This window comes from Triturus cristatus, chromosome 5_2 (genome assembly GCF_964204655.1).
Source record: "Triturus cristatus chromosome 5_2, aTriCri1.1, whole genome shotgun sequence".
Lineage (NCBI taxonomy): Eukaryota > Metazoa > Chordata > Amphibia > Caudata > Salamandridae > Triturus > Triturus cristatus.
The window spans coordinates 515433254-515448047 of NC_140588.1; the positions used below are offsets into that span (position 1 = coordinate 515433254).

Below are 14794 nucleotides of genomic sequence, written 5' to 3' on the forward strand. Positions count from 1 at the left end.
GTACCCTTTTCCACCTCTCCCACTCATTCCATTAGTGGTGCGAAAGCTACAACAGCATTCCCTCACGCTGATCCTTGTAGCTCCAACATGGGCCAGACAACCGTGGTACACCACGCTGCTGGAACTTTCGGTAGTACCACACCAAAAGCTACACCTCTCACCATGCCTCCTAACCCAGAACCATGGAGAGATCAGGCACCCGGACCCAGCTCAGCTCAACCTTGCGATCTGGCTCCTGAAATCCTAGAAGTCGGATACCTAAACCTTCCCCCTGACTGTATGAACGTCATCAGAGAAGCTAGACGCCCTACCACTAGAGCCTGCTACGCTGCCAAGTGGAAAAGATTTGTTGTTTATTGCCATAACAACACAATCAATCCTCTAGACGTGTCTACACAACACATCATATGCTACTTACTCCACCTACAAAGGTGTAATCTAGCATATACCTGGCAGCTATTGCAGCTTACCTACAAAACAGGCAACATCTATCGCTCTTTAGAGTACCTGCCATTAAAGTCTTCATGGAAGGCCTAAAAGGAGTATTTCCCCCCCAGAGTACCACCCTCACCTGTGTGGAACTTAAATATCGTTCTCACAAGGCTAATGGGGCCTCCCTTCGAACCTTTGCATAAATGCGAACTGCAATTTCTCACATGGAAAACAGCTTTCCTTGTAGCCATCACTTCCCTTAGAAGGGTCAGTAAGATACAAGCACTTACCATACAAGAACCTTTCCTTCAAATGCACCAGAACAAGGTTGTTCTCCGTACCAACCTAAAATTCCTACCTAAAGTCATTTCCCCTTTTCACCTAAACCAATCTGTAGAATTATCAGTATTTTTCTCGCAACCTCAGACTGTTGCAGAAAGGGCTCTACACACGCTAGATGTCAAACGAGCCTTACTTTACTATATCCAAAGAACACAACCTTTCAGAAAGACCAAACAACTGTTTGTCTCTTTCTCTCCACCACACAAGGACAACCCCATCTCAAAATCAGGGATAGCTAGGTGGATTGTAAAATGCATCCAGATTTGCTACCACAAAGCAAAACGAACGCTATCCCTTCCCCCTAAAGCCCATTCTACACGGAAGATAGGGGCTTCTATGGCTTTTCTAGGGAACATCCCATTAGATGATATCTGCAAAGCAGCTACATGGTCCACACCGCACGCTTTCACTAAACACTACTGTGTAGATGTGCAAACCAAGCAACAAGCTAGTGTGGGCCAGGCTGTACTAACTGACACTATTTCAAACAACTGCAACAGATACCGGTGGTCGCCGCTAAGGTTGGAACCTGCTATATAGTCTATGCAAAAGTGTGTAATCTGCAGCTCATATGCCTCGAACGGAATATGCTACTTACCAGTATGCATCTGTTCTTGCCATGTAGAGCTGCAGATCTACACACGCCCACCCGCCTCCCCGGCTACCTGTATCTGTTCCAGTCTATCTTATTTAGATACAACACACATGGGTTTCTTCACTGTTACTACCACGCTCCATCTTTCCCTGCTGGCGAAAAACAATCTGAGGATGGAGCCGAAGCCCATGCGCAATACGATCCAAAGGAGGAGTCACCGACCTCGTGACTTCCAAAGACTTTCCTAGAGGAAAAACAAACTGCAAACATCCGGGCCCAACACCAGATGGCGATCTATGCAAAAGTGTGTAGATCTGCAGCTCTACATGCCAAAAACAGATGCATACTTGTAAGTAGCATATTCCTTTGCTATTTTAAAAATTGACACTTAGAAACTTTTTATCAAATTACCAATGTTATCCTGTGGGAGGAAATTCACATAGCAGGTAAGTGGGGTTATGGTTACTGTTTTCTAGGTCAGTGTTGGATCCTGGATCCAGCACTAGTGTACCACCTGTAAGCAGTTGAGAAACTGCGTTTAAGTTGTACAGGCGATTTCTAACGAATATTTATAAGTTTGCAAAATCGAAATTTCACAGAAAAACAGTCAATGGTTTCCTATGGAAGAAAATTGAGTTAGTGGCAAGTACGGTTGTAAGTACTTTTCAGGGTCAGTGCTGGGCACCAAGATCCAGCACTGGGATCTCTCCTAATAGCAGGTGAGTATTTCAGTTTTCGTTACACGGTTGATTTTAGGTGAATATTTTAAAGTTTCGAAACTCCACACTTAGAAGAAATTTCAAGAGAAACCAGTCAATGTTACCCTATGGAAGAAAAGTGAGTTATCGGCTTTTGGATAAGAACTCGACTGGCAGAGTTAAGGTTCTGGGCACAGACTCCGGGCTCTGCCAGGGTCAGGTAAGCACAGTTGTTACACCCTCAGCGGCACAGGGTCAACCGGGTGCAGAGTGAGTTAGGCCCAGTGTTATCCTATGGGAGGCAGGGTGCCCTTGGTTGGTGGCTGCTGACTGCTGACTAGCAGGCCACACGGCTCTGGGAGCTGGGCTCCTGGTCACTTGCTCAGGGCAGGGAAGTAGATAGAAGTAGAAGTTGCACTGCCAGGGCCCCTCGGGCGGATGGGTGCAGGGTGCTTTTGAGCTGTTGGGCGCTCAATGGATTGCAATGGAAAAGCTCAAGAACGAATAAAGGCTTCAAGCTCGGGGACGAAGATTCTTCAGGTGCGACCACCACTTCGAGAGGTAAGTTGGGTAGTTGGAGGATCGGTAGGTACCCAGGAGTTGGACACAGGGGGGTGCCGGGTGCAGGGGTGCCTTTTGGTGTTGGGAAATCTTACCCTCTGTTGATCGCTGTTGGGGTGGGGGGGGGGGGTCCCTGGTTCTGAGGCTGCAGGCGTCAGGAGCGTCAAGGTGGGTCCTTGGGTGCCGGATTTGGGGTCACAGTCGCCGGGGGAACGTCCTTGGGGTCTTTGTCTACTCCGGCACAGGCCAGGCTTGGCGGGTGCAGAGTGTGCAGGGTTCGCGGTTCTTGGCTGATGCCATGGGTCAGTTACTTGCTGTGAGCAGAGCCACTGCTCGTGGGAGTCCCAGATGCTCAGAGTCACAAGGTAGTCGGGTCCTCTGGGGATTTGTGAGGTTGCTGGCCATGGGAGATGCCGGGATTTAGCAGGAGCAGGTGTGAGGGTCGACAGGCTGGTAGAGCTGGGGCCAAAGCAGTTGGTATCTTCCTCTTCTTAGCAGCTGCACGACAGGTCTTCTTTCTTCTTGATCTTCTTTGCTGTTTTGGAATCTGGATCTAAGGAAGGAAGGTTCAGGGTGCCCCTAAATACTAAATTTAGGGGCGTTACAGGTAGGTAAAGGGCAGGGACCACTGGGTCCCTGCCCTGGGGTGGGTACACCCCTTATCCTGCCACTCTCCTGTGGGAGGGGGGCAGTGGCCTAGTCCTGATTGGGCAGGGCTTGCCATCTTCAAGATAGTGAGAGCCCGGGGGGTGTGCTACACCTCACCATCCCCATCTGAGGGATGGGGTTGGCAGAGGCTGGCACACCCCCTGTCCTTCCTTGGGGTTTCCGGCCAGTCTTCCCGCCAGAGTGGGGGTTTAGAACCGGTAGGGGCCAGTTGCTGAGTACAGCAAGAGGCCTGGAGAAGCTCACAAAGGCGGCATGCCTTTGAAGCTTCCCCTTCTCATCATGGGGGAGGAGACCTAGCACCTCGCCCAGGATGTACATTGTTGCAGGCCCAGGAGAGCGGATGGTTCTCTACCCAGGGGTCTAGCAACATGTCTGCTGTGTGGCAGCCTAGGCAGCCCCTCAGACTAGATGTGGATTGTAGGTTAGGTTCAGGGGGCATCTCTAAGATGCCCTCTGTCGTGCAATGTACATTAAATCCTGCACTGGCATGACTCCTCCCTCTCGATGACCAGACAAGTCAACGCCGTCTCCTCATCATGCTTCAACACCCTGCGCATGCTCCGCAAGATCTTCAGATGGATTCCGTTGGAAGACCGTTACCCAGGCACTCGTCACCAGCCGACTGGACTACGGGAACACCCTCTACGCCGGAACCACAGCCAAACTTCAAAAAAGACTCCCAACGCATCCAGAACGCCTCCGCACGACTCATCCTGGACATCCCCCGACAAAGCCACATCACCGGACACCTAAGAGACCTGCACTGGCTCCCCGTCAGCACGTTCAGACTCCTCACCCACGCACAAAAGGCTCTCCACGACCTGGGCCCCAAGTACCTTAACGACCGCATGACCTTCTACACGCCCACCTGCCAGCTACGATCGACCAGCCACGCCCTCGCCACCGTACCACGCATCCGCAGAGCCACCGCCGGAGGAAGATCCTTCTCCTACCTGGCAGCCAAGACTTGGAACTCCCTCCCCATCCACTTTCGGCTAACCCAAGACCATCTCTCCTTCAGGAAGCAGCTCAAGACCTGGCTGTTCGAGCAGTAACGTACCCCTCCCCCCCAGCGCCTTGAGACCCTTCCGGGTGAGTAGCGCACTTTACAAATGTCGTGATTGATTGATTGATTGAGTGCGAGTTTAATGTACTGAGAAGTTTGATATCAAACGTCTCAGTCTTCAGTGGAGCCATCATGGTGCTGTGGAGTTCATGTTTGACGATCTCCCAGCACCATATCATCTTAAATGGCAGTACTGCACTTACAGTGCCCAGGAATGGACCTGGGTACTGTAGGGGCACAGGGCTCATGCTCCTGTGCCCACTCCACTGGCATAGGGCACCCAGCTAGAGGGGTGGATGATATCTGCCAGGGCAGTGTATGTTGTGGGCATGGCACACAGAGATGTGTGCCATGGCGACTCTCTGTTTTGTCCTGTACCCAGACACTCCGCCTGCAAGGGCAGTGTGTTTGTGTTAGGGTACAGGGCCTCTAAGGGTGGCACAATAAGTGCTGCAGTCCTTAGGTCCCTTCCCTGGTAACCATTCCCTGGGTACCTAGGGTACCATTTACCAGGGGCTGACATGTGGCCAGGGTTTGCCAATTTGGGTTTTAGGTTTCAGCATAGTTTTTAGGGAAGGAACATAGGCCCTGGGCACCTGATTGGCAGGAGTCCAGGGCACACTCAGTCAAAGTACATTCAGCAAAAAGTGGGGGCATACCATGCAAGAAAGATGGCACTTTCTCACATAAAGTGAATGTGCTTTTTCCTGATTTTGAAGCAGTTTGCATGTTAGTTGAACGTTTGAGAGATAAGCATGCATGGTGTATAGAATGTGGGGGTTCTGCCAAAAGAGAATTGATGTTGAAAGGTCTGTTTAATAGGGGACTGACATAGCAACATAGGGCACACATGAGAAGCGGTTGAGGAAAATTCATAGATAGTGGATTATATGGTAGGTGGGTGAGAGGTTGAAGTGAATGTTCAGTGGTTGAAGCAAAGGAATTGGAGGATAGACGTGGGAGTGGGACAGTTTGAGATGAAGAAATGAAGAAACAGAGTAAGAGAGAGAGTCCTAAGTGAAAGAAGGGGAGGGGAAGAGGAATGGGGTATAGGGAGAGGTGAGGAGGGAGGTAAGTGGGTACAGTAGAGATTTCCATGACCACTTGAATATTTCCTGGCACAGGGTCTGAAGTAGAAGATAGGCTGCCAGGATTATGCAATGGTGCAAGAAATTAACACAAAAAAATTAATTCATCCGGATCTTGGTTGCTCTTTTATAGAAGCCCAAGAGAAAGATTTCTGTGAGGTGGCTAGAGAAGGGTTATGGAGCAGAGGAAGCTTGACTGCCTCGATTATTAAAATAATGGTGCCGCAGGGGCTAGACAAGTCGACAGTGAGCACATGAATACTTCTTGGATTAAGTGGTTGGGACATGAATTTGGTGTGTTCTGGTGCATACATGTAGGCTACAAGGAACACTTGGTTGTTTCTTGGTGTAAGTTTACAAGAGGTTAACCGATTTTCGATAGAGAAGGAACACTTGTTTTATTAGTACATGGCTAGCTTGCAGTTTGCATAATATTCAGATCCATGCTATTTTTGCTGATTGTAATTATTCAGTCGCTAAGAACAACTTAAATGAAAATTTCACATGTTTTTGTTTTTCCTCTGTAGAAGAAAACAGCCTTTTGAAATGGTTACTAATGAATAAACCGAAAATGAAAGAGAAGATCAACCATCAAGATAAAGATGGCAGTACAATTCTACATGTTGTTGCTGCTTTTCCTACAACTCCGTCCAGTGGCTATAACTTGAAACGTATGTATGACAACCACATAAATGTAGTTATAAAACATTTTGACTGATAAGATACAGTTATGTGCCTCTGAGGTGAATCTGCAAAAACAAGTGAAGTGGGAATACACAGGAGGAAGAGTCAGGAGAGAAGCTAGCAGAGATGTTGGGATCATAATAAACATAGTCATTCAGTGATCAGAAGACATCTATTTTGAGTTTATCATACAGTGTTGATTTCCTACTGACTGAATGTTGCACCTAAGAATCCCAAATATAGGAACATCTTTTTCTGTTAAGTTTCAAGAATTTTGCATTCCAGCAATTGACGTTTTAACCACCTCATAGCAGCCAAGGTTTCAGAATGCTATGTGTGACATTTTCATAATTTAAGTGTAATTATGTGTGACGTTTCAATGAGTATGAGTGACACTTTCTCGCAATCAAATTATAGCAATGAATACAAGGGAAACATATAAATATCAGAAATGACACCCATATGAGCAATGAAAAACTCTAAGGAGATCTTGAATATTGCTTCAAAGCACCAGAAATGGAAGGGCACTAACTGGGGATAACTCCTTGCAATCCAGCTGCACAGACTAGCAACACCAATTTAATTTACTAATCTGAAAGTAATCTAAACTTTATGGACAAAACAATATTTCATAAAGTAAACCGCTTCAGTTATGGTCCACAGCAGAACTCATTCCAAGAACTTTATTATCGTTTCTGCTACACTCATATTTTGTTAATACTCCACAGTCTTGCAGCGAACCAACTCATGGGGTCTGGAGGTCACACAGACTCTCGGACTGCACCTCAATACTAAATATATTTGTAGATAAGCAAACCTTTATAGGATCAGGAGTACCACTGTTAAAAACAGATTTGCCTGTAGAATATACTAACTGGAAGAAAATATCACAGGCCCAAACTGTAATCTTGACACCATATGGAATAAAATTGTGTTTTTTTCCAGCATAGACTCCATCTCTGGGCATATTAAAAGGAACTACACTAACTCTGCATATCTGGTACATTTGGCTTGAAAAAATAGTTTTAGGGGGACTACACAATTTAGGTTACTTCCAGAGAAGCATTGTTTAAGTTTTTAGTAATAAACTGAAACAAACATGTTAGTGCTACCAAAAGAGGTGCACGTTCACATAGACAGTTCTGCTTGCAGATACACTTCAGCAGTTTGATTCGAACAAAAATTGACTCGTACTTGTGCTCCTTTTATCAGCACAGGAACTTTTAATTTTTCTAATAGCACTACACTTGTTTTACATTTTGGTGCCTATATTACCACAAACAACATGGATGCACCTGACTCCAGCACTCAATTGTTTCGGGTGATATGAGCAGCACTGTACTCACCACACAGCACGCCCGTGATGAAATACTGCCTGGGGACAGGGATAGGAGGGCCGTGTTAGCAACACACACAGTGCATGAATCTTTTGATGCCTAGTGACCTGGTGACCAGTACGTGGGAATAGGAGGCCGGGCAAGCCCTAGCTCCAAACCGGGACAGGCCCCGGCTCACAGAAGATGACATCTGGAAGAAAGGCGCTGCTTTGACCCCTGCGTGTGCGGCAAGGAAAGACAAAACTGCCGCCCACCTGTTTCTGCTGCTGGCTAATCAGACTCTGCATGGTCACACGCAGACAAGGCGTCACTCCAGTGTTCACTTGAGGCAGAGAGGGAGTGCTCAGCCTCAGTGTTTGCCAGCAGGAAGGATTGGAAGAAAAGAATGGGTGACTGGATTGGCGAATAACTAGTTTCATATAGTAGATCCGCGCCAGTCGACGTTCATCCCTCACCACTGCTGATATATATACACGTGTCCCTTGGAGGTGACACAGGCGCTAGGCTAGCACTATAAAACTGATAATTAAGCAGAGTGGTAAATCTCACATGCACTCACTTTAAATGCACCAATCTTGCTGCAGCAACAGTACTAGAATAATACGTCACACACAATCCTAACATTACATTAATTTGATTGTGTTAATTTGACTAGTGGCTGCTTAACTTACAGCGTTCGTTCTGGCCTTCTTCTGCCCCCATGTTGAGGAAGCGTGACTCTGCACCGGTGATGACTGGCCCTCAGCCTCTCACGGCGGTCAGTTGACTGACTGCATGTTGTCTTGTGTCGGCCCTCCCGGGCTGCCGGAAATAATTGGCCGGTGGGCAGCGTGACCATTTAGTTCCTGGCCTGGTCCCTCAGCACGATGGGCCCAGCTGGGTAGGGCAGGTCTTAGTGAGGTGTGAATAGCAATGTGCTGCGGGGCGAGCACCAGATTTCCCGGCCGCCTGCAAACCAGTGAGTGAGACTAAGCAGCCGGACCAGTCCGCACCAGAGTAAGTCCGAAGTCCCCGCAAACATTTAATTACTACCTGCGCTCTCTGGAAGCAGGACGTGACATCAGGTGTCCTCCTGAGGCGCTTCGGCCGGGCCAGTCTGAGACTGTGTCAATCACTGCACCTGTGCTGGCCTATGACATGATCACTCAGGCTGTCTAGTGACTGGGAGCACCACTGCGTGCCCCGCGGGTTATCACAAAAGATACATTGTAGCAGACAGCACTGGCTGCCAGCTGCAACAGACTGTTTGTAGTGTGCTTTCTGTGACCGCTCCAAGACTATGCATTATGCGTGACAATGCATTTCAGTTCGGTGATGCGGAGGTTATCTAGAGTCACCAAAGCGGCCGGGCCAGCCCGGATTGGTCTTGGTCTGATAAATGCACGCATCCCGGGAGGTCAGCGTTCGTCGGCATGTACTAGCTCTAGAATTACCACAGTTATCCAAGTAACAGATGGAGCGATCAAACGAACCAAAACTGATTCAATGAGCCATTCGCAGTTTCACTGTACCGACCGTGTGTACTTACACGTGCATGGCTTAATCTTTGAGACACGCATATGCTACTGGCAAGATCAACCAGGTAGCCGCACCTGCTGATGGGGTGGATTCGGGGGGCCGTGTGCCCATCTCTCCGACCGGACAACCTTCACGCACCCCTCCCTCTCGGGGGCCTGCTAGGGGAACGAGCCCACTCGCTGGAGGGGTGGAGAGGTGCGGTCGCATGGGCATCTGCAGGCCCAGCCGTCTCCCCCGGAAGGGAGAGGCGGGCCGAGGCGCAGCCTGAGCGAGACGCAGGGGTGCCGGAGCCTGGCGGCGGCGACACCCCTCGGAACAATCCGAGCTGCTGTGGAAATGTGCTGGGCGGAGAGGGGTGACGGTGTGGCGCACGGGCCTGCGAACCTGCTGGGCAGCAGTATCCACGGGCCTGGCGCCACCCGACCCCTTCCGCTTGGGTCAGACCCCTGGGGGACACGAGCTGCCGGGGCCACTCGGCCTTCGCTCTGCTGGGTAGGGTGAAGGGCCACCCACCAGGCGGCAGGCCCTCTAGTCAGACAGTCCATGCGGGGAGGAAGCTCCTTACTTGAAACAGCCGTGGCTGGCCAAGCAGTCCATCCCTAAACAGACCGAGAGTGCCCAATCGATCAGAGTACGGCCAAGGCATCCCCTGGCAGGCCGCCCTGCGCGGGGGGGATGCCAGCTTCACATCCCTGCCTGCTTCTGGGGCGAGCAGGCTCACAGGAAAGGCCCATCGGGAAGGGGCCGAGAGGCAAGAGCAGACCTGGGCCCCTGGGGGCCCCAGCGGGCAGGCCTGGGTGCTGCCTTCCACTGTCTGAGAATCGCCGGACCTCACGGAGGTCTGACTGAGCAAACTGGGGGAAAAAAGGACCATCGGGAAGGGGCTGAGAGGCAGGTGCGTACCTGGGCCCCTGGGGGCCCCGGCACGCGGGCCCGGGTGCTGCCTTCCCTGTCTCAAGATCGCCGGACCTCGCAGAGGTCTGATCCAGCAAACTCGGGGGGGGAAAAGGACCATCGGGAAGGGGCTGAGAGGCAGGTGCGTACCTTCCCCTGTTTCTGAATCACTGGACCTCACGGAGGTCTGACTGACCCTCTCTCTAGTAATCTGGAGGAAAAATTACCCCCCTTTCTTGTGATCCGTGCTTACGAGGTGACAGAGGGCACCCAAGGCGCGAATGTACCCGACCTCCTGGACCCCTCATCGGGACTTTCAGGCAAGCCCGGCCATCTGATCGCCCCACTGGAATGCATTGCGCGCGACCAGATGGCCGAGGGGATAGGCGCGACCAGATGGCCGAGACCAGATGGCCGAGGGGATAGGCGCGACCAGATGGCCGAGGGGATAGGCGCGACCAGATGGCCGAGGGGATAGGCGCGACCAGATGGCCGAGGGGATAGGCGCGACCAGATGGCCGAGGGGAATAGGCGCGACCAGATGGCCGAGGGGAATAGGCGCGACCAGATGGCCGAAGGGAATAGGCGCGACCAGATGGCCGAAGGGAATAGGCGCGACCAGATGGCCGAGGGGATAGGCGCGACCAGATGGCCGAGGGGATAGGCGCGACCAGATGGCCGAGGGGAATAGGCGCGACCAGATGGCCGAAGGGAATAGGCGCGACCAGATGGCCGAAGGGAATAGGCGCGACCAGATGGCCGAAGGGAATAGGCGCGACCAGATGGCCGAAAGGAATAGGCGCGACCAGATGGCCGAAGGGAATAGGTGCGACCAGATGGCCGAAGGGAATAGGTGCGACCAGATGGCCGAAGGGAATAGGTGCGACCAGATGACCGAAGGGAATAGGCGCGACCAGATGGCCGAAGGGAAAGGCGAGACCAGATGGCCAGGCTCGAAAGGTCGCTCTGTGCTCCAACGAAAGAGTGAGCGGGCGCCGGGGTATGGGGGACCAGAGGCCCAGGGCCCCAGCTGGGCCCCAGCTATGGAGGCTGCGAGTGGGACCCAACGGTTCCTCCGACCCTGGGCCTGCAGACACCTTGACAAGCAGGGGAGTGGGACCGATCGACCTCTGTCCTGGCTAGAGGACGGGGCCCAGGGGCCGGAGCACCCGACCCAGGGCCCGTCAGGGCCCCTGGACCCAGCCGGGGCTCCTAGGCCCAGAGGCGCAGGAGAAGCCTCCCCGGGCCCGCCGGACCCTGTCCCGGGCACCCTGCCACGCAGCAGGACCCTGGACGGAGCCCGGGGTGGGAAAGAGGACCTCAGGGGCCCAGGCCGGAGCTCCTGAACCCAGCCAAGCAAGGGTACGCTCACCGGGCACAACGGAACCTCGTCCCGAGCCTTTGGCAGTGCCGCAGGCCCGGGGACGGGGCCCAGGGCCTGAGCCCCAGACCCGGGGCCCGGCGGGGCCCCTGGACCCAGGCAGGACTCCCAGGCCTGGAGGCAAAGGGGAAGCCTCCTTGGCAGGACCCAGGACGAAGCCCGGGGTGGGGAGGCCATACTCCAAGGGGCTGCAGGGAGCTCCTGAACCCAGCAGAGCAAGGGAAGGCTCACTGGGCACGATGGAACCCTGTCCCGGGCCTTTGGCAGGGCAGCAGGCCGGGGGACGGAGCCCAGGGCCAGAGCACACGAACTGGGACCCGAAGGGGCCCCTGGACCCAGCCGGGGCGCCTGGACCCGTAGGCAAAGGGGAAGCCTCCCTGGGCCCGCGGGACCTCAATCGGGCACTCTGCCATGCAGCAGGACTGAGGTTGGAGCCTGGGGTGGTGAGACCACCCTCCCCGGGGCCCCATGACCCAGTCCAGCAGGGGGAGGCCTGCCGGACCCCATCTGGGGCAGCCTGCCACGCGGCAGGCCCCGGGACACACCCAGGGCTGGGGCGGCATCCTGGCCTGTCCAGCTGACGGCTGAGGACCGCTAGGCCGAGAGGGGTCCCAGAGTACCCTGTCCCTAGTAATCCGGAGGAAGGCTACCCCCCTTTCTGGTAACCCGCACGCACCGCGAGGCTCAGGGGACCCTAGGTGCGAACGTGCCTGACCTCCTGGAGCCCTGGCTGGGATCTGGGAGGCAAATGAGTCCTCATCTGGACTTCCAGGCCGGCCAAGGCCATATGGTCGCCCCAATGGAAAGCATTGCGCGCGACCAGGTGGCCGAGGGGAGAGGTGCGACCAGATGGCCGGGACCGAAAGGACTCCCATCTGCCCACCCCGAGCCTTCGCGGTAGGGATCCCGGCTGGGACTCAAGCCCGGGGAAGGACCATCGAAGTTCTCCGGCAGGACGCCTGGGAATGGCTGCTCGGGAACCATGGAGCCTGTCCCAGGAACTTTGCCAAGCCGCGTGCCGGAGGAGGGAGCCCCGGACGCCTAGGGAAGTGTTGCCCAGGCATAGCCCATCTGGTCCCCGGCAGACAACCGCCAGCCCAGGAGGGGTGTTCCGGCATACCCTGCCTCTAGTAATCCAGAGGAAGGCTACCCCTCTTTCTGGGAACCTGTGCGCACCGCGAGGCTCAGGGGACTCTAGGCGCGAATGTGCCCGACCTCCTGGAGCCCTGACTGGGATCCGGGAGGCAAATGAGCCCTCAACGGGACTTCCAGGCCGGCCCGGCCATCTGGTCGCCCCATTGGAAAGCATTGTGTGCAACCAGATGGGCGAGGTGCGACCAGATGGCCGGGACCGAAAAGACTCCCATCTGCCCACCCCGAGCCTTCGCGGTAGGGTTCCCGCCTGCCCACGCAGGGCTCGGGGGTCTCTGCTTCCCAGGGACTCGGGGACCACGGCTGGGACTCAAGCCTGGGGAAGGACCACCGGAGCTCTCGGGCCCGGACGCCCGGGGGATGACTGCCCGGGAACCATGGAGCCCGTCCCGGGCACTTTGCCACGCCGCGGGCCGGAGGAGGGAGCCCCGGGACGCCTAGGGAGGTGTTGCCCGGGCATAGCCCATCAGGTCCCCGGCAGAGAACCGCCAGCCCGGGAGGGGTGTCCTAGCATACCCTGCCCCTTGCAGGGCTCGGGGGGCTGCAGGGCTCGAGGGGGCTGCAGGGCTCGAGGGGGCTGCAGGGCTCGAGGGGGCTGCAGGGCTCGAGGGGGCTGCAGGGCTCGAGGGGGCTGCAGGGCTCGAGGGGGCTGCAGGGCTCGAGGGGGCTGCAGGGCTCGAGGGGGCTGCAGGGCTCGAGGGGGCTGCAGGGCTCAGGGTGCTGCAGGGCTCTGGGTGCTGCAGGGCTCAGCGGGCTTTAGGGCCCGGGGGGCTTTAGGGCTCGGGGGCTGCAGGGCTCGGGGGCTGCAGGGCTCCGAGGCTGCAGGGCTCACGCTGGGCCTCAGGCATGGGGAGGCCCGCAGGCGCTCCTGGGGCCCAGCCGCCCGGGGGAGGACTGCCTGGGACCCATGGAGCCTTGCAGGTCTCCGGGGCTCTGCACCAGGGACCCTTGTCCTGGGCAGATGGACACTTTGCAGGCTGCAGGATGGGAGCCCCCAAACCCCAGGCCCTGACCAAAACCCAGGCCCCGGGGCCGGTCCCTGCTTCTCAACCGAGCCAGGCCGGGGAGCCTGCCCAGGCACGAGGGACCCCTGTCCCGGGCACACGGAACCTCAGGACGTGCGCTCGTTTTCAACACATTTTTTGCAAAATTCTGCGTAGTGGCGCTACGCCAACTACAACAAAAATAAATTTTGAATGGGGGTCAAAGGGAAAATTATTTACCGACCCTATGGTTACCAATCCCTTTACCTTAATGCAATATCAACAAAAGGAAACCAGGGTCAAGATTTAGGAGCCAATACTTTCTATATAAGCATCTCCAAAGTCAGGAAAAAAGCACAAACGTGAACAGTATAATTGATATTGAATCCCATCAGCCACTAAAAGTAGCGCACATCATCATTTAGGATTCAACCATACACTCAACTCCAGTTCAGGAGAACCATGTGGTGTATGAACACAGAGGAAGCAATGAAATTCACAACCCCAGATCTACTATGATGTCGCTAAGATGCAATTAGATGTGGTTGATGGTGTTGAAGCAGTGCAGAAAAACAAAATTAGTGAGTGTAAATGTTAAAAACAACTACTGGGTCAGTACAACCATTTTATTCATAACTGACCAAGGGATGCGACTAAAAACAGTGCAAAAGCAGTTTGAAAGAATAACTGCTAGTGTCCTAGAGTTGGTCTACATGTTTCAGCCTATCGATTGAGTGCCAATCAGGCTTTCGTCAGGACCAGATTAAACATGCTACTGCTATATGGTGCAAGTATCCAAAAAAGAAGGGAAAATACTTGAGTGCAGGTTCTGAAGCACTCCCGAGTATTCGTGGAGTAATACTCAAATCCTAAAAATAACAATAAAGATAATTACAATAGAAATATCAATGTTGTTCACAGGCTTTTTTTCCCAACATTATCTCAGAAAAAATATAGGCGCTTATAAGGCTCCACTAGGTTAATGATAATGTCTTTCATTTAACTTAAATAGACAAATCTGTAGCAAATCATGCTGAATTCAAAAATTATTTCACCAAAATGAAAACTTATTTGGTAGAATGCTTACCCCTCAATGTAGGGGGTCTCGCCTCACCCCACCTGGCATCCGCTCAGATGAATGAGGCCCCGCTCTGTATTAAAATAAACGGGTGTGACAATTTGTATGCCAAGTAAAGTTTGCTGTCAATATTAAAATCACTACGCGCTTGTCCTAAAAACAGGAACATGGAGAACAGAACAACGAACCATCCACGAGCTTGCCTTCTCAAATATTGTCTCAGGTATGGATATAACGACAGAGACAGGCTAGAAACAATAGCATTGCTGATGTTATCTGGATGGCTAACTATGAGGCTGCTGCCGTAACGAACCAG

General features: G+C 53.4%; 1 protein-coding gene across 3 annotated transcripts in view; it reads left to right on the plus strand.

Annotated features, from left to right (window-relative positions):
• TRANK1 (tetratricopeptide repeat and ankyrin repeat containing 1) overlaps nt 1-14794 on the plus strand; it is a 1100402-nt gene that overhangs the window by 490673 nt on the left and 594935 nt on the right. For all 3 annotated transcript variants that reach the window (XM_085607558.1, XM_085607559.1, XM_085607557.1), the window contains one exon: nt 5979-6122. In XM_085607558.1, the coding sequence (XP_085463684.1) occupies nt 5979-6122 (144 nt within the window). The remainder of the gene's footprint in view (nt 1-5978; nt 6123-14794) is intronic.